Source organism: Sorex fumeus, unplaced genomic scaffold (genome assembly GCF_029834395.1).
Source record: "Sorex fumeus unplaced genomic scaffold, SorFum_2.1 ptg000086l, whole genome shotgun sequence".
NCBI lineage: Eukaryota > Metazoa > Chordata > Mammalia > Eulipotyphla > Soricidae > Sorex > Sorex fumeus.
Window position 1 is genome coordinate 30,236,466 of NW_026606143.1, and position 24,446 is coordinate 30,260,911.

The following is a 24,446-nucleotide window of genomic DNA, read 5'->3' on the forward strand; positions in this document are numbered from 1 at the left end:
ATGTGGTGTCCTACCCAGCTGTGCTCATAGACTGCTCAGCATTGCTCGAGGTGGAGCATATGGTGTGGAGGTAAAACTCAGGATTATCTCTAAGGACCTCCTTAATTTCACGTTTGAAGAGAGAAATTGAAAAAATATTGTATTTGAGAGTTCTTTGGCTAGTGAAGCAAATCCTTTCAAATATAGGTTTGGTGGGACTTGTATATTGATCACCAGAAGTAACTGTCCTGTAGCACTGTCCTACCGTTGTTCATCGATTTGCTTGAGTGGGCCCAGTAACATCTCCATTGTGAGACTTGTCATTACTGTGTTTGGCATATCGAATACATCACGGGTAGCTTGCCAGGCTTTGCCATGAGGGCGAGATACTCTCGGTAGCTTGCCAAGCTCTCCGAGAGGGGCAGAGGAATCGAACCTGTGTCGGCCAGGGTGGCCACGTGCAAGGCAAATGCCCTACCTGCTGTGCTATCGCTCCAGCCCAATCACCAGAAGTAAAATATTAAAACAGAAGCTGAGATCAGATCCTAGAGGTCATATTCTGATTCAGAAAAGCACTCGGTGAGTATTCTAGTTAGTTGTATTAGGAAACTATTCACCCCCCCGCCCCCAATGCTGTGTTTGTTCTAATACAATGAAGGATGGAGCGATAGCACAGCGGTAGGGCGTTTGCCTCGCAAGCAGCCAACATGGCCGACCCGAGTTCGATTCCTCCGCCCCTCTCGGAGAGCCCGGCAAGCTACCGAGAGTATCTCGCCCGCACGGCAGAGCCTGGCAAGCTCCCTGTGACGTATTCGATATGCCAGACACAGTAACAACAAAGTCTCCAATGGAGACGTTACTGGGCCCGCTCGAGCAAATCGATGATCAACGGGAGGGCCTTACTTACTTACTTACAATGAAGGATAAGGAAAGAATTGTGTGTTGTTCTGAGTGATCTACATATGGGAGGAACCTAGTGGGGCAGCCTTGCAAGTTAGAGTGATGCTGTTACACACATGTGAATACTGACAGAGAACCTGGGAGGCTTGACTCTCTTTGCTCCTAGAGCTGCCTTAACCAAGTACCACAGATTGGGGGGTGGTCTTAATTAAAAGGAACTTGTGCAATAGTGTGAGATCAGGCGTCATCCGGGTTGATTCTTTCCAAGGGCAGCGAGAGAAAATCTGTTCCATGTCTCCTCTAATCAGTGATAGTTTACTGTCAAATTTTCCTTTTCTCTTGGATAGCACAGCACGTAGGGCGTTTGCTTTGCACACAGCCGACCCAGGTTCGATTCCTCCATCCCTCTCAGAGAGCATGGCAAGCTACCAAGAGTATCCCGCCAACACGGCAGAGCCTGGCAAGCTACCTTGGCGTATTCAAAATGCCAAACTCAGTAACAACAAGTTTCACAATGGAGACGTTACTGGTGCCCGCTCGAGCAAATCGATGAACAATGGGAGGACAGTGCTACCGTACTACAGTGTAGATATTTGTATGACCCAGAGCTCTGCTATCATGGCATTCTCCCCAAATACATGTCTATATCCAAAATTTCCATTCTTCTAAAGGTAACTTCTAAAGTCATATTGGGTCAAAATATGACCAACTCTACTCCAGTAAGACCTCTTCTTAACAGACTGCAATTGCAAATGCTACATTACCAAGGAAACTTACCTTCTGAGGTGCTGGGGGTTAATACTTCAACATATGAGTATGCGTATGTGTTTGTGAGGAGGAACAATTCAGTGACATCCATAACCTTTACTAATGGGTTTAAAGCTAGCGTGTACCCTGAAAATACTGTTAATGGCTAAACTCTTCAGATAAAGTATGGATATAAAATGTATTCATAATTTCAGGAATCATTTTTAGCATTAACTAAATGAGATTCTTCTTTCCTTTAGCCTGAAGACATCCCACTTACCTACTTTACAAAATCTCTTCATAGTAATGCATCTATCTATCTATCTATCTATGACTGTTATTGTCCCAGACTGATTTTTAAAAAATTTTTATTAGTGAAATACCATGAGGTACAGTTGTAGACTTACAATTTTTTGTGCTTGTGTTTCAGTCATACAATGATCCAGTACCCATCCCTCCAACAGTGCCCATTCTCCATCATTTACATGTTTTTTAAAAATTTTTGTTAGTGAAACACCATAAGGTACAGTTGTAGATTTACAAATTTTTGTGCTTGGGTTTCAATTGTACAATGATCAAACACCCATCCCTCCACCAGTGCCCATTATCCACCACCACGGGTCTCAGTATTCCTCCCCACCCCCCCCCCCCCGTTCCACCCTAACTCTGTGGCAGGGTATTCCCTTTTGTTCTCTCTCTCCTTTTAGGTGTTGTGGTTTGCAAAAGAGGCACTGAGTGGCAATCATGTTTGGTCTATAGTCTACTTTCAGTATGCTTCTCCCATCCTGAGAGGATCTTCTCAATACCCTTTATTTGGTGCTCCTTTCTCTATCTGAGCTCCCTTTTCCCCTAGAGTGTGTGGCTGGCCTCCAAGCCATGGAGCAAAACTCCTGGTACTAATCTCAGCCACTCTAGGGTGTTAGTCTTCTATTTTGTTACTTTATGTTCCCCAGATGAATGCAATCTTTCTATGCCAGACTGATTCTTGACTTCAATTTGGGCATAGCATCAGCCTTTGGGACAGGTGACCTTACACTCTCCCAATCATTCACTGGACAGTGTTTAATAAAGGAAACTATTAGAAGAGAAACCAGGGATTGGAGAGGCGATGTGTCTTAGTTGCAACGGCAAAGAAAACTTGGGATATTAAATATAACTATCTGTCTCTTGGGTTTTCAAAACTGGTATTTGTCTAGGTATTTCTTATTTCTTTAGGGCCCTATCAATGGTTCTCCAAAATCAAGTTAAAGAGTAAACCAAAAGACCCCCCGAAAACCCAACCTAATTAAAATATTAAGAGATAGAAAAATGTTTGATTCTAGGTGTTGTGATGATTTTAGAATACATGTGAATTAATCCTTAGCTAGTCTGTACCCTAGAAGAAAAGCATTTATATTTTCATCTCCTTTAAGACTCATGGCTGTGACTGTAGGGTTTTTATGATCACACGTGCCTATGGTGGGTTAATTCAATGCCAACGAATAGCTTAGTTTCTCAGAGGGGGTTTCACTGCTGGCTATTTGCTACAGTCAGAGATTAAATGGTAACTGAAACCAACCTAGGTCTAATGCAGCTGTCTCAGAGTTATATTTCAGTGTTTGTGTGGGGTACATTCATAATACACTTTGTAAGAGCTTAATATAAATTCTTGGAACTCATATAATACCTCTATGTCTATTAAAAGAAGTTAGAACTTTGGAGTTTAAGATGAGGTTGCCTGGCAATAATAAAACAGAATAAAGCAAGTCACCTTAATACAGAGCAATTATTTCTTCTATAAGACAGATGGTCATGATTTAAAGAAAAAGGAGCTTTCGTTTAAAAAATCAAGTGACCATATTGCAGGAGAATTTTTTTGTACTTATAAAAGTAAAATTTCGTTTTCAATAATTCAGCAAAATAGAGTGATAAACAGTAGTTATAATTCTGCGCTAATTATATTTCTGTGAAATATAGGTGTATATCTGGTCAGAACAGTTGGGAACCTGCCCTCCTGTGTTTTCCACATGATTAAAGAGTCTTCTTAAATGATGGCATTGCTTTCATACATAAAAACAAATACGCTTATTTCCCACAGGGGAAAAAAAAGGCGGTTCGGGAGAATTAAATGATTCAGGAAACATCCAAATGACACTCAGAAGTCAGCACACTTTTGCTGTAAAGGCCAATTAGTAAACATTTTGGACTGATCAAACCATATTGTTTCCGATACAGCTGCTCCCATCTGCCTTTGTAGGGGGAAACAGCCATCGGTGACATGCCAGTGATTGAACACAGAAGAGTAAAGCATTGTTTACAAAAACAGACAGCAGGTCATAGTTTGCCAATTCCTGCTACATATAACTCAGGAGTTGCATGATCAAATAATAGTGGAAAATAATATTGAAGCGAGTGCTTTACAGCCTTTCAGATAATTCCACATATATTCTTTTTTTCATTTCAACTCTTTCCACCACTGAGGAGTTAAGCCTTAATGAACATCGGAAGGGAACCTCTATCAGTTTGAGTTTCTCGAATACTTGTTTTGTATTTTATTCTCCAGTGACAACTCCATGAATTTTTATGAACCCAAAGCACCTATTGTATTTCCTGTCTACTTCACTTTCCCTGTCTCAGTTCTGCCTTTTACCACTTGCAAGCAGCTGTTCTCTTCACCCTCGCACACATTTGGAATCCTCCATATTAAGGCTGAATATTTATACATATTTGTAAATATATTTCAGTTAACCTAAAGAATTAGGGTGAATAGGAGAGAGAGAACAAAAGGGAATGCCCTGCCACAGAGGCAGGGTGGGAGGGGGGAATGAGGGGTGAGAGGGATACTGGGATCCGTGGTGGTGGGAAACGGGCACTGGTGGAGGGATGGGTATTTGATCATTGTATAATTGAAACCCAAGCACAAAAATTTGTAAGTCTACAACTGTACCTCATGGTGTCTCACTAATAAAAAAAAAGAATTAAGGTGGAGTCAATGGCATTTCCTCCTCATCTGACCTGCCAGTGTGGAGGAGTCTAACTGGGTATCCATAATCAGTCTCTGAAGAAAACAAGGACTATTCATGGGCACGAGGATAAACAAGGGCACAACAACAACGGAGGAAGACAGAAAATCCTATTCTATGCTCTTGACGTTAGAAGCAAGGCAATGCTTCTTTGGTATGGTCATGCCCTTGAGACATGAGGGGTTGGCTGGAGTGGGATGTTGATGAGTGTTTTTGGACCAAGACATGACCGTTGCCCCCCCCCCCCCCCCCAAATTGGACTCACTCCTTCCTAAGCAAGATGTATTCAAACTCACTGAGCTTGATGTCAGGCATCATTTACCTAGAAGTTATTCACCACAGCAGTTTCCTCCTCATTTCTTTGTGCACCTCCCATGCTCCCTCACCTTTTGCCTTCATGACCAATTAAAAAAACATGGCCGCTCTATTTTGCAGCTTTTTCCACCAAGAGGTAAAACTTTAGAATTTTTCTTTTCTCACCACACCCTGAAGTGCTCAGGGCTCACCCCTGGCTCTGAACTCAGGAGCCACTCTGGGCGGTACTTGGGGGACTAGATGGGATGCCGAGGATTTAACCTAGATGGGATGCAGTGATGTGATAGCAAGCTCCCTACCCGCTGTGCTATCATGCCCCTTTTGGCTTTTGGGTTTGGGGTCACACCTAATAATGCTCAGGGGTTACTTCTGGCTCTGTGCTCAGGAATCACTCCTGGCAGTGCTCAGGGCACCATGCCAGAGATTGAATCTGAGTCAGCCGCATCCAAGGCACGTGCCCTACCCACTGTACTATTGCTTTGGTTCCAAACAATAGAACTTTAGGGCTAAAACTTTTTATCTGGGTAGTTCTGTCCCCCCTGCCAAACCTGCTTACCCTGTAGTATAACCCACCCCATCTTACCATTCACTAGGGACTGAGCTTCTTCCTAGAACATAAGATTCAAGAGAGCAGGGATTCCCATTTTTGCCCAGAACTACAGCCTTGTAGAAAACAGCTTTCCGTGATGGTGCTGTAGCTGCATTTTTCTTTCCTCCCTCTAGCTTGCTTCGCTAGAGTTGCTTGGCTCAGTGTTCCAAGCAATGCCCATCTTAGAAACTGTATTAATTACTCTTGCCCCCATGTTCTGCGGTAATGTGAAGAATATGAATTTAAGAGACCAGAAAGATAGCTCAGGTAGTACGGCACATCCTTGCATTGACTGACCATGGTTCTACCCTTGACACTCCACAGCACCATGAGCATCACGGGGTGCACCCCTGGAGGCCTCTGAGCATTTCTGGGGTAGCCCCGGTAACAACTGCCTCTGCAGGGCCTAAGAAGCAGTACATCTTTGTGTTTAGGTTTCTAGGTTAGCCAAGAATCACTGGGAGGGGCCCCAACCTCCTGAGTACCACTTGGGCAATGCAAATGCTTTACAGCCTTTCAGATAAGTACCGATTCCCAACAACAATAACAAAGCAAAGAGTAAAATATAAGATAATTAATTCCCTTTCTTTCCCTGCATTCCTGGAAGAGGAACTCATGTGCTGGACTCATAGCGTTGTCGTGGCAACATGCTTTAAGTGAGGGTTTTAGTTCTTTCATTCCAGGACCCCCCACTGTTAGAAATATATCATCTTATTTTGGGCTGGAGCGATAGCACAGCGGTAGGGCATTCGCCTTACAAGCAGCCAACATGGCCGACCCGAGTTCGATTCCTCCGCCCCTCTCGGAGAGCCCCGGCAAGCTACCAAGAGTATTCGATATGCCAGACACAGTAACACCAAAGTCTCCAATGGAGACGTTACTGGGCCCGCTCGAGCAAATCGACGATCAACGGGAGGGCCTTTATCTTTTTTTTTTACCTTTGGGTCATAGGTCTGGTTTAAAAATAACTTTTCAGGGCAGGAGTGGAAGGACACTGAGGAATGCCCCTGTATAGTGTGTAACATTATAGATAACTTCATAGATCTGGACCATTTGAGTTGAATAAAAATGTTGTTCAATGGCATTCAGGCCTCCATGGTGTTTCTGGAACATTTCACATCCCAAGTGCATGTGACAGGTGGCTCTGTTATTTCAGACCCTGAAGGATACCCATCCCATCTACCATGTGTTACCAAAGGGACTAGGGTGAACTTTTTTTGCAATAAGAGCCAGGTTTTAGGGGTCTCATGGGACAACAAGAAAGCTCTAACTACACTTAGCCTCTACAAAAAACTGAGAAACATTCCATTTTAGCACTCCTTAGAAAAGAAGAGACAGGGACTAGAGAGATATTATGGGATTAAGACACATGCTTTGAATGTGGCTGACCTGGGTTCTGTTCCCATCACCACTTGATCCCTGAGCACACTTGGTGCAGCCTGCCCTGTGGGACCCAAAGCAATTCTGGATGTGACCCTGGAAGTCTCCAGGCACCTGGATGCTGGGAACCTCTTAGAAACATTTTTCTGTAATAGCAAGTATTCCTTCCTCCTCCACATAGGGAAAGAACATCTGTTCCCCCTCTAGACATAGGATTTTACCTCCTTTGGATTCTGCTTCTTAATGACCTCCTTTCGACTCCTGTTTTGCATCTTCTTTATCTTGGCCTCTATTTCTTAGATTACTTTTTTTTCTTTTTGGGTCATACCTGGAGCAATAGCATAGCGGGTAGGGTGTTTGCCTTGCATGCGGCTGACCTGGGTTCGATTCCTCTGTCCCTCTCGGAGAGCCCAGCAAGCTACCAAGAGTATTCCGCCTGCACGACAGAGCCTGGCAAGCTCCCCGTGGAGTATTCAATATGCCAAAAACAGTAACAACAAGTCTCACAATGGAGACGTTACTGGTGCCTGCTCGAGCAAATCCATGAACAACGGGAGGACAGTGCTACAGTGCTACAGTGCTACCTGTTGATGCTCAGGGGCTACTCCTTGCTCTGTGCTTTGGGATCACTTCTGAGGGCATTCAGGAAACCTTATGTGGTGCCAGGGATTGAGCTGAGGTCAGCCAAGTGACAAGCAAGAGCCTTACCCTACACTATCTCTCTGGTCCACCTGTCCTTTATAATATACACTGCAGTATGATCACTGCCCAAAGTCCAATTTTCATCCTCCACAATACCTTTGATCTCTTTTACCTAGTTTGCTTAACCTGCTCCCCGCTTCCCTTCTAGATATCACCGCTTTGTTCCTTTGTGGTGTTGGGGATTGGTCTTAGCCATTGAACGTGACAAGTGTGTGCTCTGCCACTGAGCTCCAGCTCCTAGCACTTTGTTCTGAGAGCCTGCGGGTTTGCTTTGTTTTGTTTTTTGGCTTCTTCATTGGTCTCATCCCTTTATCTTCCACATATGAGATAAAACATATGGGATTTGTCTTTCTCCATCTGATTTATTACCCAGTAGAATGCCCTTAAGGTACCTCCCTGTTGCCACACACACACAGTTTCAGCCCACCCTATTAATCTTAGTTCTTTTCCAAGAGATGCTTCTCCTGCCTCCTCGCTCCCACACGCCATCTCCCTTCCTCACTCTTTTGTTGGTTTTTATATTACTTCACAGGATTTATAACTCTCTGTTTGCTTTCTTTGCTTTGTCTGTCTCTCTGCCCTCACCGTCCCCCACACCACCCTGCCACCATGATGAACTGGGGGCAAGGACAAGGTATTCGTCACTGTTCTTTTTTTCCTGTGATGGTAGGGAGTAAACAGTACTGGCATTTAGCCAGTACTCTCAGGCTACTTAGCTCAAATATTTCCTTCTCTGTGAGGCCGGGAGCCCCTTGGGGAGAGTTTGGCACATCCTCTGAACTCCTAGAACTGTCTGTATAATTACCTTTCAGTAGCACAAAATTCCAGAAACCATGACGTTATTTACTTGCTGTTTTTTCCCTACTGAACTGGCGCCTAGAAGACAGAACTCTATTGTCATTCTTATTAGTGCCAGAGATTGAATCCAGGGCCTCACACATGCAAGGCATGCCCAATCCTGGCCCTGCATCTTACCTAGTTTTCAACTCTTAGTATCTGTTGAGCACAGTGCTTAAATTATGACTGGCTGGGGCTGGAGCAATAGCACAGCGGGTAGGGTGTTTGCCTTGCATGCTGCCGACCCGGGTTCGATTCCCAGCATCCTATATGGTTCCCCGAGTACTGCTGGGAGTAATTCTTGAGTGCAGAGCCAGGAGTCACCCCTGTGCATCTCCGGGTGTGACCCAAAAAACAAAACAAAAAAATGACTGGCACACAATAAAATATGTGTGGGAAAGGGTCACTTGTGAGCAAGAGATGGGATGCTAGCAATTTTCTGGGAGAGAAGCAAATGCCATGGTTTTTGGAGGTGAATGTCTGCATCCCTTTTTGAGGTTATATATTTTCTTTTTTTGGAAAGGAAAATATTTAAGATGGATAAAGCTATTCACCTATAAAGGTGAAGCAAAAGTGTCTTTTTGAAACAGGATATTTGAAGACACACGGTGCTAAGTTGTTCTGCATAATTATATAAAAATTTTCTTTTTTTGCAGTTACAACTCTGAACATTGCTTCTATTTTTGTTTGTTTGTTTTTGGTTTTAGTTTTTAGGTCATCTCAGGACTTAATCCTGGCTTGGAGCTAAAGGATTGCTCCTGGTTAGGTTCAGGGGACTATTTGTAAGATTGAACCCCAGTTGACTGTGTGCAAGCACCTTAAGCTCTGTACTATCTCTCCAGTCCTCATTGCTTCTATTTTAGACAAACTATTTTTTCTTGCTGTGAGTACTCATGGAGATAAAGAAGTAGACATACATAACAATTGTCATTGTGGGGTTGGAGAGATATTTCAGGAGGTAGGGTGCTTGCCTTGCACTCAAACTTGCAAGTGAATGGCCTGGGTTCAATCCCTGGCACCTGATATGGTCCCCTGAGCCCCACCAGGAGTGATACCCTGAACATAGAGCAGAAGACGTCCCTGAGCACTGTTGGGTGTCCCCTCCCCCACATAAAAAGCATTGCTTTTGCATCATAGTGTAGGGTCAGGGGCTAAGGAGAGAAGTAGATTGACTTGAAAAACCAGATAATAACCAATCTTGACTTTGCGAATCTTTGAGGGGGGAATTTAAAAGTATTTATTACCCCAAGTCTTTAAAACATTTTAATTGGCTTTTATAATCTGCTCTGAGTTGTGCTTTTAGAAATAAAGGAATGGGCTTGGATTTATATTTGAGATGAGAGAATGATAACTTGGAGAAACAGAGTTCAAGCTAGCTGGAGCAATGGAATGAAACCAGGTAATCATAAAGTGGCCCTTGGGTTAGATTTTTGGGAACATATAAGCTTTAACATTCATGGGGATCTTTAGTTACAGATGTACATCTCCACATAATGGTACAAATGATTTATCTATCAATTTCTTTAACTTTTTTCCCATAATATAGTTTATTTCAGTCTTTGTCCAAACTGTAGAAGACTTAGTTTGGAACAGAACCAAATAAAGAGGAGGATGAAAATCATTTGTAATTGGGAGCACATGATAAAGAGTTTTATCAATGAAGGCATTTAGGGAGGGATGGGCAATAGTGTGAGCAGCCCTTTCTCTATGGTGGCTGCATGTACAGGAAAAACCTGGAAAATTCAGAACCAGAAGATCTATATGAGAGTTTGGTCTGGATACTTCCTAGGCATGTGACTACCTTTTACAGGGTGTTGTGCCATTTATAAAATGGAGGTAAATTTTAAAAAAACTTCATAAAGTAGCAGGAATTAAATAAGATTATGTATGTGAATGCTTATTTTTCACTGGAAAGTTGTATAACATGTGCACATATTATTGCACAATTACCTTGCCTCTCTTTTTTATTATTAATATCTCAATTATTTCTATGATCTTAGTGAATTATTTCTCTGTCATTTTCTTTCTACTGTTTAAAAATATTCTTTGTTCTTTTTGTTTGTTTGTTTGTTTTTTAAAAACTTTTATTAGTGAGACACCATGAGTTACAGTTGTAGACTTACAAATTTTTGTGCTTGGGTTACAATTATCTGTCCTCCTGTTCATCAATTTGCTCGAGCAGGCCCAGTAACATCTCCATTGTGACAATTGTTACTGTGTTTGGCATCTCGAGTACGTCAAGGATAGCTTGCCAGGCTTTGCCCTGCGGGTGAGATACTCTCGGTAGCTTGGCGGGCTCTCCTAGAGGGGCAGAGGAATCGAACTCGGGTCGGCCATGTTGGCTGCTTGCAAGGCAAACGCCCTACCCGCTGTGCTATCGCTCCAGCCCAGGGTTACAAATATACAATGATCAAATACCCATCCCTCCACCACTGCCCATTTCCCATCACCATGGATCCCAGTATCCCTCCCACCCCCCATCTCCCCCCCCCCATCCCACCCTGACTCTGTGGCAGGGCATAAAAATGTTCTTTGTTCTTTTGCAGCTATGAGACCCAGTTCTGGTTAACAAGACGTAGGAGGTGGTCTGCTGGGGATCTGGGGAAGTTTCCTTACTAAGAGCAAATTCTGCTTTCCCACCACCGCTGTCATTCCTTCTTTGGCTGCTAATGAAAGAGCTTGATTCTTGGAGAAGTTGTAGCCATCTTGGAAATATAAGGTTTAAAAATATATATATAAGAATGAGGGGCCAGAGAGCTCTTGCCTTGCATGCTGCCAATCCCAGTTTGATCCCTGCAACCCCACATGATCCTCATTTTTGTTCTTTTCAAATTTATTATAATTAAAATCATGAGTTTACAATGGTATTTATACTTTTGGTGTTGGTATTCACAGTTAGCTACCCCAACTATTTATAAAATTCCTGAACTAATTTGAAATGACCTCCATTTGTGGTTTTAGGCTCATGAGATGGTTCAGTGACTTTATTGGTCAATCCACTTCTAGTCAGGCATCTTTTTTACTTGCAACAAAATGGATCCTTAGTGATAACATAGGTCGTGCTTATGTAGGGCATGATAATGTGTTTCCTTGAGGTCTTTGGGATGTAAAAGGAGAGAGATCTAAATATAAGAGTCAAAAGTTGGGAATAATTATCTCAGTTAACACGCTGAACCTTCACTCACTCAACTCTACAATGAGAACAGTACCACTTCAACCACAGATTTGTTGAGTGGACAAAATAATACAAATGAAAGTGCTCTGCAAATTAGCCAATACTATATAAACAAGAAGTGGTTAACTATCTTGTTGCTATTTTTTGCATTGTTTTGGCTTTTGGGTCCCACCCAGCATTGCTCAGGATTTACTTCTGGTTCTGTGCAGGAATCACTTGTGGTGGGGCCATGTCAAGTGGGCCATGTCGGGAGGACCATGTCAGGTGCTGGGGATAGAAATTGGGTCTGCTGTGTTCCAGGCAAGCCCCTAAATCCCCACACCCTCTCCAGTCCAATGTTGCTGTTGTTTGACTCGGGTGGCAGACTGATGAGGACAGACAGCTAGGAATGACTTAAGTGATTTTGATTTTTGCCAACAACTTCCTAGCCCATCCAGCTTTGAGTACTCAAACTTGAAATATTCCCAAAGGTGTCTTATACTGCCCTCTCAGTGCCTAGTATTCCATTTCTCATACTTAAAGGCTCTTTTTTTCTATTTCAATCTTTCCAGTAAGAAATGGACTCGTATTGCATCCATTACCTCAGGTTCAGTTAATTGTCACTTACCAGCCCAATTATGTGTTGATGTAAGTGTGAGGGACCTTAACAGATGAAGAAGTTTCAGGGGGCTGCTGAAGAAGGTCATGAAAAAGCACTTGGTGCTTCTGGTAAACCCCAGTTTGGAGGACATCTCAATCCAACCATTTTCCTTACTTAGAACGCCCTCATTTACACATATGTACCCCAACGACCTACTCTGTACTAGGTGATCTTGACCCCAGCCAGTAGATGGATGATTGACTATGTCTGAGGAAATCCAAACCCTGGCATTTTAAAATGAGTTGGGGAATGATGGGTTATCTATCTGTATTGCAAACCATAATGCCCCCAAATAGAGAGAAAGAAGCAAAGTGTCTGCCATAGAGGGGGGAGCAGGGTGGCGTGGGGGTGACGGGAGGGATACTGGGGACATTGGTGGTGAAAAATGTACACTGGTGGAGGGATGGGTATTGGAACATTGTATGACTGAAACTCAATCATAAAAGCTTTGTAACTGTACCTCAAGGTGATTCTGTAAAAATAAATTTTACAGAAGAGTAAAAGAAAATGAGTTGGATAAATTATTGGCACTCTCTTATGAGGTCTGACACCTTGACTCCTGTTATTTCTGAAGTCCAACTACACCCATGCCTTACCGGCCACAATATGAAACTTACCCAATGAATCCCATTGTCTCAGTTTGGGTTGCCCCAATACCAGACACTTGAGACCACACGGCCAATTTGATTACAGGCTATGCAAGCCTAGATCTTTCAGCACTTGTGCATGATGATGACCAGTCCCGGAGAAAGGAATTCAGAGGTCTGTTGGTTAGAGTCAGGAATTTCATGTTGCTTGACTTAGAGAACGTTTTAGGTCCAGTGGCAGCTGGTTAGTAGAGGTAGAAGGGGGCGCCTTACCAAATCTTGACTTTGTCAGAAGGGCTTTTATAGCATGGAGAGCAAAGAGCAAAAGGTAGCTTGTGTGCCTGGCCATCCCGAGGAAGAGTAGGAGGGGTAAACCTGCGTGAGGGTTTGTGATAACACTTCTGAGTGTATTTCTGTTCTCACCCTGGGAATTGCCTGAACCCACAGTTGGCCTTGGCTCCTATCCAAAAGGCTGGGGGAAGGAGTCAGTATTCTTCATGTCATCTTCCCCACAGGTGATGATCCCAGAGAAGGAGAGAGAAGTAGTGGAGGAGTGAGAAAGGGAAGGGGAAAAGCTGATAAGAATATATTATTTTTTATGATAAATGTATTTATTATGAAATGTAATATTTGCATACATTATAATATATAGACATATAATGTACACATTTATTTTTATTATATGTGTACATATATTATATTATATGCATTATATTATATTATGTTGGCTGCGTGCAAGGCAAATGCCCTACTGCTGTGCTATCGCTCCAGCCCTGGAGCTGGAGCGATAGCACAGCGGGTAGGGCGTCTGCCTTGCACGCAGCCAACATGGCCAACCCAAGTTTGATTCCTCCGCCCCTCTCAGAGAGCCCGGCAAGCTACCGAGAGTATTCGATATGCCAGACACAGTAACAACAAAGTCTCCAATGGAGACGTTACTGGACCCGCTCGAGCAAATCGATGATCAACGGGAGGGCCTTTACTTTACTTTACTTATATTATATTATACATTATAATATATTATATTATAATTATATCTATTATATTATATTATATATTATATGTAATACATATATTATATGTATTAATTATATATTAACACATACATGTTTTATATATATTTAAATTACTGCACTGCACTGCACTGTCCTCCCACTGTGCATCGATTTGCTCCAGTGGGCCCAGTAACGTCTCCATCATGAGACTTGTTGTTATTGTGTTTGGCATATTGAATACATCGCGAGAAGCTTTCCAGGCTTTGCGTTGCGGGCAAGATACTCTTGGTAGCTTGCCGGGGTCTCCGAGGGGGGTGGAGGAATCAAACCTGGCTCGGCCGGGCCGGCTGCACGCAAGGCAAACGTCCTACCGCTGTGCTATTCCATAATATTTTATTTTAGTTTTTATTTTAGTTTTTATTTTTAAATTTTTATTAGTGAAACACCATGAGGTATAGTTGTAGACCCAGCAATATCACTCCTGGGAATATATCCTGGAGAGGCAAAAAAGTGTAGTCGAAGTGACATCTGCACTTATTTGTTCATTGCAGCACTGTTTACGATAGCCAGAATCTGGAAAAAACCTGAGTGCCGAGAACAGATGACTGGTTAAAGAAACTTTGGTATATCTACACAATGGAGTACTAAGGATATATTATTGAGCAGCTTCCTGCTGTAGGTTGCTGGCGTTCAATCCTACCAGAGACCTGGAAAAAACTGTAGAGGAGCCTCAGAACCAGCCTGCCAGAGGATGAGGAAATGAGACCTTTATCACCCGACTTCCATCCCCTGTGGCTGGGATTGCTACTTAGCTGTGTCTGCGCACTGGAACTTAAGGCTCTTGAGTACAACACCTCAGGCAACCTGGTGAGAGGCAGAGAGTGTCCCCCTCCTCCGGTGGGGGAGACAGGGAGATTCAGGTTTGGGGAGAAGTTTTTAGCTACCAGAGAACTCAGACGGGCAGAGACAATATTGGAAAGGCTTTGACACATCTGCCGTACTTGCACTTGGCTTAAACTAGTTCACTTTGGGTTTTTGTCAATTTGAGCCAAAGGAGTCCTTATTATTATTACTATTACTATTAGTATCCTGCCTCCGCGCCTGGCTGTCCTCGCTGGGGCCCCTTGGAGGGGTGTGGGTTGAGTTTCCCTCCCCACCCCAAGCAGAGCTCCGGCAGCCAAAGACCTCCAGAACCAGCCACAACCATGCTGAGACCACTCTCCACACGCATGAAGGTACCGGCAGAGAAACGAAGCATGCAAGTCCCAGGGCTGAGATCTCCAAGCCTGTTTAGATCGGGGCTGAGCATCCTCCACCCAGATCTTCCATCCTCCAGTAGGCAGGGGTCACAACCACCAACGGGCCCCCTGGCACCGTGTAATCCCATCAACGGCCAAGATCCAGAGACTATAAAACCCAGCTCCCAGAAGCGCGCGGCCACATTTGCAGGCGTGCAACATCTTATTATCTCGTTCTTAGTTTGGACAACCTGGCAGGCTACCGAATGTAACCTGCCCACATGGCTGAGTCTGGCAAACTCCCCGTGGCGTAACCAATATGCCAAATACCAGTAACAATGATGGGTCTCATTCTCCTAACTCTGAAAGAGCCTCCAATATGGCATGTTTTTAAAAATCTCAGGGCTAGGAGGAAGGAGACGTTACTGGGGCCTGCTCGAGGCAATCGACGAACAACAGGATGATCGTGATCGTGATTGTGATTATTATTCTTTTGGTTTTTAGGCCACACCTGGTGATACTCAGGGCTTACACCTGGCTCTACACTCAGGGATTACTCCTAGCAGGCCCGTTGAAACATATGATGTGAGGGATTGAACCAGGATTGGCTGTGTGCAAGGCAAGCACCCTACCAACCTTATTATCACTTTGGCTCCAAGGAGTCCCAGTTATGAGGCTCACTCAGTTCCCCTACAGCGGCTGCCCCACCCGTATTTGCCCAGTGTGTGTCTAGACACTGCTGACTGTAGAACTTCCCTGGCTATACATAACAGCCCTGTCTACTTAGTAGTCACTGGGGCTAAAAGGACTGTGATAAAATGGGCCAAATGCAGGAAAGGATCACAAATAACTGAGCGAATGCTGTTGTTTGCCCATGGCTGAGTTCACCACTGATGAAGAGCTAAGAACATGTTGAAATCGTAATGCATCTGGGGAGCTACTAGAGTGCTCAGAACCCACTCTTCCCCAATCTATGGATATCTCACGTTAGTGCCACATCACCTCAAAGCATGGTGTCTAAACTGAATGTCAAAGACACTTCCCCCTACCACAATAACACAGGAATGAGACTTAAAGGAGAGCCCCCAGACTAACATGAGCCACAGTTACCAGACTGATGACCAGTCTTCCAGGAAGCTGGCTTTCACTGGACTGACCTGAAAATGAGCCGCTCACATTTCTTTGGAATATGTTCAGTTGCAGGGTCAGAGATCTTACTTCATACAAATCGCAGTTGTGGGCTGGAGAGATAGACTAGAAGTAGATCGCCTGCCTTGCACGTGGTTAACCCAAGTTCCATTCCTGGTATCTCGTATTACTCCTGAGCACCACCAGGAGTAATTCTTGAGTCCAGAGCAAGAAGTTACCCTTGAGCATTGCTGGTTGTGGCCCCCAGACAAACAAAAATACAACCATCAAAATAACAAATTGTGTGTTTTTTTTTTCCTCACAGGTAGGACCTGCTTTCTGGGCCAGCAGCTGGCCACGCTGTCAGGGACACATGGGGTCACTTCTGCCCTGGAGATGAATTCTAAGTATATGCACCCTGTTTAATACCTCTATGGGAGGGGAATTCTATGCAAAGTTAATTTCAGAGTTTGAAGAAGAAGAAAACGTATGTTCTAAATAATGAGCATGTGCTCGAGAGCTGTCAGTGTTCTGTTTCAAAAGTGTTCCTGCCTTGGGGCTCGAGCAATAGCACAGCGTGTAGGGCATTTGTCTTCCACACGGCCAACCTGGGTTTGATTCCCAGCATCCCATATGGTACCCCAAGCACCGCCAGTAGTAATTCCTGAGTGAAAACCCAGAAATAACCCCTGAGCATCGCCAGATGTGACCCAAAAAGCCAAAAAAAAAGTGTTCCTGCCTCTTTCTTGGTTCTGCCTCTTAAAACGTAGAGTTTTCTTTCTTTCCTTCGGCTCTGTTTTCTGTGCTCTGGAGGCCAGTCACTGTCAGCAGCAGAGGCAGCCAAGCATCTGAGTGAGCGAGGATTCTGGGTTTAGGGTCACTCCCAGTGGTGCTGGGGCTGGAACCCGGGCGTCCTACCTACAGAGCATGCGCACTGGCCCTTTGAGCATCCCTGGGACCATTTTTGACCTATAAAAGGGGGAATGTCTTATAGCTCAATGTATTATTATAATTATCCTTGCATGGTGACCATTCATCGAGTGCTGACTGACACAACTGTCACGGCTCCTACGTGACCAAGCGAGGTCGCAAGCACTGTTTGAAGGCACCCCTGTTCTAGCTGAGCAGGGTGATACCATGTACCTCTCTCCGATTCTTACCGAACACTCCTCAACTTCTAGCCTCCAGGTACTACAGCTCAAGATAGAATCTTTTCCTACTTTCTGAGCTTCACCGTGTCCCCTCAGAATAGGTGAGCAAATGCAGGCTGCATCTTCTGGAAGATTAGGAGGGCAGTAAGATTGCGTAGCTGCCTTCTGGCTGACATTTGAGCTCTTCTTTCAGCACGGTCAAGCCTTTCAGAGACAGGCAGTGTATGGCTTGTATCAAACTCTATATTTAGGAAGAACAACTGTGAGCTATGACAGGAATTCTCTTTAACACTTAGCCTCCAACGTGTTCCCCTCCGGCCCTGCGCTGGGAGCAGCTCTCAATACCGGGAGAGGCACCGAGCACTTGAGCTATTTCAGCCGCTTGAAAAGCATCAGGATTGAGATCACAGCTCAGAGGACACTGGCTGTCCTTTCTACCTTCTGAGGAGCCTATATTCCTGCACCTGACCGCCCGGGACTCTCCGGAAGCAGTAAACAGATCCACCAAGCAGGTAAGCAGAGGAAACAGTTTGGGCAACTAAATTTTCTAAAGGAAATTTCCTTGATAACTAGCTGGAAAGTGACTACTTAGAACTTTGTAGACTTATAACCTGTGAGGATAGCTTCCTTGTAGAATCCTGTTTATGGGTGCTGTTGCTGCTTCTGTTTTATAAATTGTGTGTACAAAGTGGTGGGGGGGAGGCTGGAGTTGAGGGGGAGGGGTTGAAAGAATATTGAACTAAACGTTGCTTTCATAGAGAGCGCTGTTAAGAAAATTTCCACGGTCCAGATATGATGACTGTGACCCTGAACATTATGTCATATTAATTCTTCTGACCATAGTTAACAGTTGTCAGCTGCAGACAGATTTGGGCTGAAAGCCTAGAAATAATCTGGAGAATTGAGGATGGCAAAAGCTAGCCTGCTGATTCCTTGGTTACCTACATGCACATTATTGCCCAATTTCTTGCACAGTACAAGTTTCAAGCGCTTTTTTTTCCCTCTCCGTAAACAACAGGCTTGGCCTCAATAAAGTTCTATCAATGCCTAGATCGATTCCTATTATCTTTTCGAAAGTCCTGCTTCGATCACTACCTCCCCCATGTACAGCCGGGTAGAGGGCTGTGCTCACTCCCCCTCTCCCTCTGTGGGGGCATCAAATCCTGATGCATGGCAAAGCTAAGAGACATAGCAATGCCATGAGTCCCTTCTCCTTGGTGCATTTAAGGCAGAGCAAATAAGGAGTTTGTCAGTTTAGACAGCTGAACATCTTTCTACACCCTGCCCAGGAATTATTTTTAGCTACTGGACAGAAGAGAATTCCCTTTAGCCGTTTAATTGACCTTTATAAAGAACAAACAAAAAATCCCTTTTCCCAAATATTGGTTTTTCCTTTCGAGTCCCTTTTTAAGAAATGAATGATATTTATGTTGACAGCTTTTTAGTAAGTGAGTCTTATTTAGAAGTCAGATGTTAGGTGCAACAGATACCAAAGGACCGGACTCATCAGAAGGCAGAGCAAAGTTGCTCCTGCTTGCAGAGCTGCCAGGAAAGCTCAGCTGTGCTAAACTGATGAGTATTTTCATCGAGGGGCGGGCTTTGTACAAGTCAATCTCTGCTGGGTTAAACTTTCCATGCCTCCAAATTTTACCCAGAACTGGGAGACCTAGTAACAGAGCATTTTAAAGATTACCTCTTTGCCTGCAAAACCGTGGTCCCAGTGGAACAGAGTTGTGCCCCTAGGCATAGCTATCTTTTTTTTTTTTTGGTCCCAGGATGAAACATACTAATGCTCAAGCTAAAGAAGGAAGGGGCCCTGTACATTCTCCATCCGTAAGGGAGGCGAATGCAGGACCAGGGAAACAGCCAGGGAACACTGTCTATTTTTATTCATCAGTGTGCTTTGCCCTGATTTCTCTGCGAATAATGAGGACAGCAGAAATGGCTACAGAACTGATTTATACAATTGTTATCTAGCCTGTTGCAGGGAATGAGAACTGGGATCTGACCAACTTTCTAGAGCTTTGTCTATCACAGACTGACATATATATTAACAAGGAATTTCCATGCAAATGCTCGGTTGCCCAAACTCTAGAGGACACACCAAGGTAAGGTCATCCCGTAGTCATAGATGTATAGACATGCGACAGAAATCCAGTAGGTCAGAAATCCAATAGCAGCCTAATTAAAAAAGAAGACCAATGGTCATAAGTGACCTGCTTTAAAAAAATGTCAGCCTGCTCTTCTATTAACATAAGAGATATCCTACAATGAATTAAAAAAAAAACAAATTTCCTAATCCCCATGGTTCACATGATTTAAAATAAAATCCCAAGTGATAGTAAACTCCAGCTGTGTACACAGAGACAATACGTTATGCTGTGGTATTTAAAGTCCTTCGGGAATTGTTTCTTTACAGGACTTCTAATGGCTTTTGAGGAATAGGAGTGTTAAAAAAAACCAACGACAAGGTTTTTCTTTTGAAATTTAGCTTGTGTGTTCTAGCTCTGCAAAAGAAAAAAATCCCTAATTGATTTGGAGGCTGCAGGAAAGAGAGCATCCCATTTGAAACATATCAGAGACCAAAATGCACTCCTGATGGTTCAATTGTTGTTTTGAAGTTTTCTAACCATATAGAAAATAATTCTGCCTAGCCCTTTTGCATGGAGGTTATATCCATATATTACTGAAAACATTTCACTGAAACTTTAGATTATCCTCTTATTTTCATGTATATGAAGCCAAAGATTATGTGTTTGGATATCCTACTTCTAGAGATTTCAAAAACTACGTAATAGTTCAATTTCACATGTTAGTCTGACTCCGTTTTTAAATTTTTAATGAATTAATTTATTGAGGCATCATCGTTTACAATAGCGTTGAAGTCACTGATAGTTGCAGTGCTGCTATCAACAGAGCTGAAGTAAGTCTCCGAAACTGAAAAACTAGTGATGCTCAGCCCAGCTCTGTGGGTTGGTACGGTTCAGTGCTCAGACCCGGTGGGGAAATCATCGGGGTTTTAACACACTGATAATGTCTGCCTTGGGGGGTGTTTCTCAAGGGTCCTTCTAGCCCGATGCTCCCTAGCCCAGCGTGAGGCTGGAGAAGGACCCGGTGGTGGTGGTGGTGGGGTCTCCAGCAGTGCCACCAGGACCGTGCCATGCAAAGGACAGACTCCGGCCCTTTGCTCCATCTCCCCGGCCCTACTTCACCGATTTCCAAAACAGAACTTCTCAGTGGGTCCCGCAGGATTTACTCACGGGATGCCAGGCCTGAGCCGAGCTGGGGCCTTCTCCTTTAGTCCCAGGAAACCGGGCCCAGTGGGCACGGTGCGGGTAGTCAGCTCTCACCAGCGAAAGGCCTTGGGGGAACAAGGGCGGCTACCTCTTTGGGGGGGGCGGGGGGATTTGATATGGTCATGTGAGTTCCATTTGCCTCCCGAGTCGGTTGCATGAAAAATCAAGTGAGGCTTGCGGTTTGGGGGGTGGGGGGATTTGCCAAGCCTGGGCTCTGCGTGAGGCCACGGAGCAGGGAGATGCGACCCAAATCTCGACAGCGTCCCCCTCTGGTCGCAGGGCAGAACGGACACATGCCCAGCGAGGAGTGAGCCTGTACCCAGAAGCTTGTACAGGCCCCGTTTTCTTGGGTGGTCAACGGAGAGGACTCAGTAGAGCCACCCCCCACCCCCACTCCCCGCCACCACCCCCCACTCCCCGGGACCGGTGTGCCGTCCGAGCAATAACCAATTCGGATCAAAAGTTCAGTTTCAAGCAGAGAGCTTCCGAGGGCCCCTAGAACAAAGGCGTTTTATTCGCACCGTCTCTTTGCTTTGCTGTTCCCCGCGGGGCGTGCAGGGAGTCGGGCGCAGGAGGGCAGGCAAGGAGATGAGGGCGCCTTTCAAGTTTCTGATTGCCTATCATTAGGATCAGGGGCGAGGCTTCTCAGCGTTTCTCCTCCTGAATCATTTATCCCCGTGCTCAGTGATCCCTCTCCCCGAGGCATTAGAAGGGCGCGTCTCTAAGTAACTTCGGAAACTGAGACTGAAAGAATATATGGCCACTGGAAGGGGTGACTGCCCAGTTGAATCATGAGTTACGTTCTAATTTATCGAGCCTGAGAATCTGGATGCTGCCACCCCTAACAGTTTCTTACTTGTGTTTTCAGGGCTAAACCCGGGTGAATATGTCGAAACAGCCAGTTTCCAATGTCAGAGCCATCCAGGTGAGTCGGCATAGTTGTGTTTTGACCTCAAGCTCTGAGACTTCTAGTCTGGTTTGCAGAAATCCAACTTATTTTTTTGCAGTTGCTCACCTGTAACTGATGATTAACTTCAGGGGAAAGAGTTTCCCTTTGTGAGTTCAGTGATAAGGTACAAGTGAAGATGCGAAGTTATTTTTGTGTGTGTAAATTGTGCCTAATGGTAAGACAATACATGTTTATGAGTGATGATGAAATAATCTACAAAAATGTAGTATTATGGTTTTTGAAGTGTTTTTCATAGGCTCATTGGTAGATAATTAAAAATTCATTTTATTTTTTTGTTTGTTGACTCATCTGCTTAAAATATATCTCTTGAAATATTATTCTTTTGCTGTCAAATGTTCTTCCCAAAGCTGGGGTATTTATTTTGTGAAGTCCATATACTATTATTTCTCTTCTTGTCCCACAGCAAACAATGTCTTTGTTTGTTGCAACTGACTTATATGGAGGTGGGGGAGAGAGGAGAGGAGAGGAGAGGAGAGGAGAGGAGAGGAGAGGGGAGGGGAGGGGAGGGGAGGGGAGGAGAGGAGAGGAGAGGAGAGGAGAGGAGAGGAGAGGAGAGGAGAGGAGAGGAGAGGGAATGTGGCCGTTTTAGGACAAAATACAATAATGAAAGTAACTTCCAATCTTTGTTTTTCTCAATATTCAGTTTATTTTCTTAAGGCATCTGTACTTGCCTCTCCAATAGCTCCTACCCTAGAACTTCGACCACAGCAGTTAATTGCAAAATTCCATCTTCCTTTCCTATCTGTGCTTTCTTCAAATTTAAAAACTTTTCCCCTTGGGCTCTTTTCTGAAGGCATGTGGCAGTTCCTGAGTTCGTGGGTCTGATGCACCATCTCATTATCAATATATCTATAAATTGGTGGCTGTATTTGGAGGGGCATGTGGATTGCCAGATTGTGGGCTTACAAATCCTAGCACACACCGGGTGGTGGCAGTGGGTGGAGAGACAGATCTTTACCTGTCATGACTAATGCATAGTCTTAAATGGATGGGGTTCTTAAGTGGCAAGTTGTATCACCACCTCTGAAAACCTGTCTTAGGATAAACCACCCAGGAAGAACCATTGGACAGGATTTCCACTCCTCAGTGCCACATTTGGTTTCCCTGGTGTCCACTCTGTAACTCTCTGACATGCCCAGACATTGGTAATGGGATTTTATTGTGCTTCACGGACTTGTGAGCATCCTCGAGCCTTTAACTGTAAGCCTTTGCTTTTACCCAGAGTGCAGAGGTGGTGGTAGCATTTCAAGCAGCTGGGAGTGGTGTGGGACCATGGGAAAACTACACTAGCCACTAGCTACTTGACATCCCTGCCTCTGTTTCCACATTTGGAAAATGGGGATAACAATACGACTCACTAAGGCAACATGTTCAAGATGCTTAAAGTATCATTCTAAGCCCTCATTAAATGTCAACTTTTGTTATATTATTCAGGAGGGAATGTTTTACATTAAAGTGATGAGAAGTAATAGCATCTAAGCACTGCATTTGAAGCTCCCAAAGTGTTAAACATAAAAGTTCCTCTTTATATTGCAGGACTCCCCGAAATAGTCTGTTCTCAGGCTTCTTGGGCTTCTTTCCCCTTAAAGCTGAAAGTGTGTTGACCCCCTCCCGTGCCCTAGAGTGTGCCAGTTTCCCTCAAAGCCACACAAAAAATTCGCTAGTTCTTTCCTACTTATTTTGACCTTGATTTTTTTAGGTCTATAATATTTTTAAATCAGTTATTGACTATTCTCAATCGCTGTTAGTATGTCACATTTAAAAATCCATCTGCTCTATCCATAAAGGCAATAGAGTAGTTCTTTCTGGATATAGTATTCTCTCTCTTGCTCAACGTGTCTAGATTACTCCTCGTGGTACTCAGGGGACCATATTCAGTGGAGGGAATATAACTGGGACTGGCTGCGTGCAAAGCCAACACCCTGTAAAATCTCTCTGGTCACACTTTCGGTATGTTTTATGCTGTAAAAAGCATAATTTAATGCACCTTAAAAAGAAATCTTATTTCTTGTGGCTAATTGGAGCTACACTATCTGATATTTTCCTATCATCTCTACATTAGGGTCTGTTAAATAAAATATTAAAATGTATATACTATTCAAAGTGCTCTGGTAGTAGGAACATTATTTAGTGTAATATTTCTCAGTCTGTGTTCATATAGCTTCCTGTAAACCCCAGGATATTCCAAATGAAAATCCTTTACACGGGGGCTGAGGGAGTGGGGCACAGCATGAGTCTATGGGGACAATTAGGAGCACAGGGGTCACAGGAAGGAAGCCAGATTGGAAGGGGCTGAGAAACACTGCTGTAGGGCATCATGTTGTGTGGAACAGAGAAACCCTCATCGATGAGATACTTACCTCTCTCATCAGGTAAATACCACTTAAATGTCTTAAATGTGCTATTAAATGCACCATAGTCACTTTGAAATTGGGATCAAAGCTCCAATTAGGTTCCACTGGGGTTGCCTGGGTGCATGTTTTGTGCCAGGTGCAGTGCTCAGGGTAGGCTATACCAAGATGAATTGACAGCTGATCCCTGTGTTTGAGGATCTCAAAGTCTCCAGGATTTACTGGCTGTGTTATCTCGGGCAATTTGTTTATTATTATTTTTCTTTTTTGAGTTTTCTGGGGTTACATCTGGTGTTGCTTTGGGGTTACTCCTGGATCTACACTCAGGAATTACTACTGGCAGTGCTTAGGGGACTATATGAGATGCCATGGATAGAATTTGGTCCAGCCACGTGCAAGGCAAACTCCCTATCCACTGTACTATCACTTCAGTACCTTGGGAAACTTGTCTCTCTTCTGTATGC

At 44.1% G+C, this 24,446-nt stretch overlaps 1 protein-coding gene across 1 annotated transcript in view; it reads left to right on the forward strand.

Annotated features, from left to right (window-relative positions):
- The first annotated feature begins 17,613 nt into the window (after window positions 1–17,613).
- The window catches only part of SMPX (small muscle protein X-linked), a 53,485-nt gene continuing 46,652 nt past the window's right edge, over window positions 17,614–24,446 (forward strand). Inside the window, exons 1-2 of the mRNA XM_056131246.1 lie at window positions 17,614–17,877; window positions 21,530–21,586. Coding sequence (XP_055987221.1) covers window positions 21,548–21,586 — 39 coding nt within the window. The 5' untranslated portion in view covers window positions 17,614–17,877; window positions 21,530–21,547. The remainder of the gene's footprint in view (window positions 17,878–21,529; window positions 21,587–24,446) is intronic.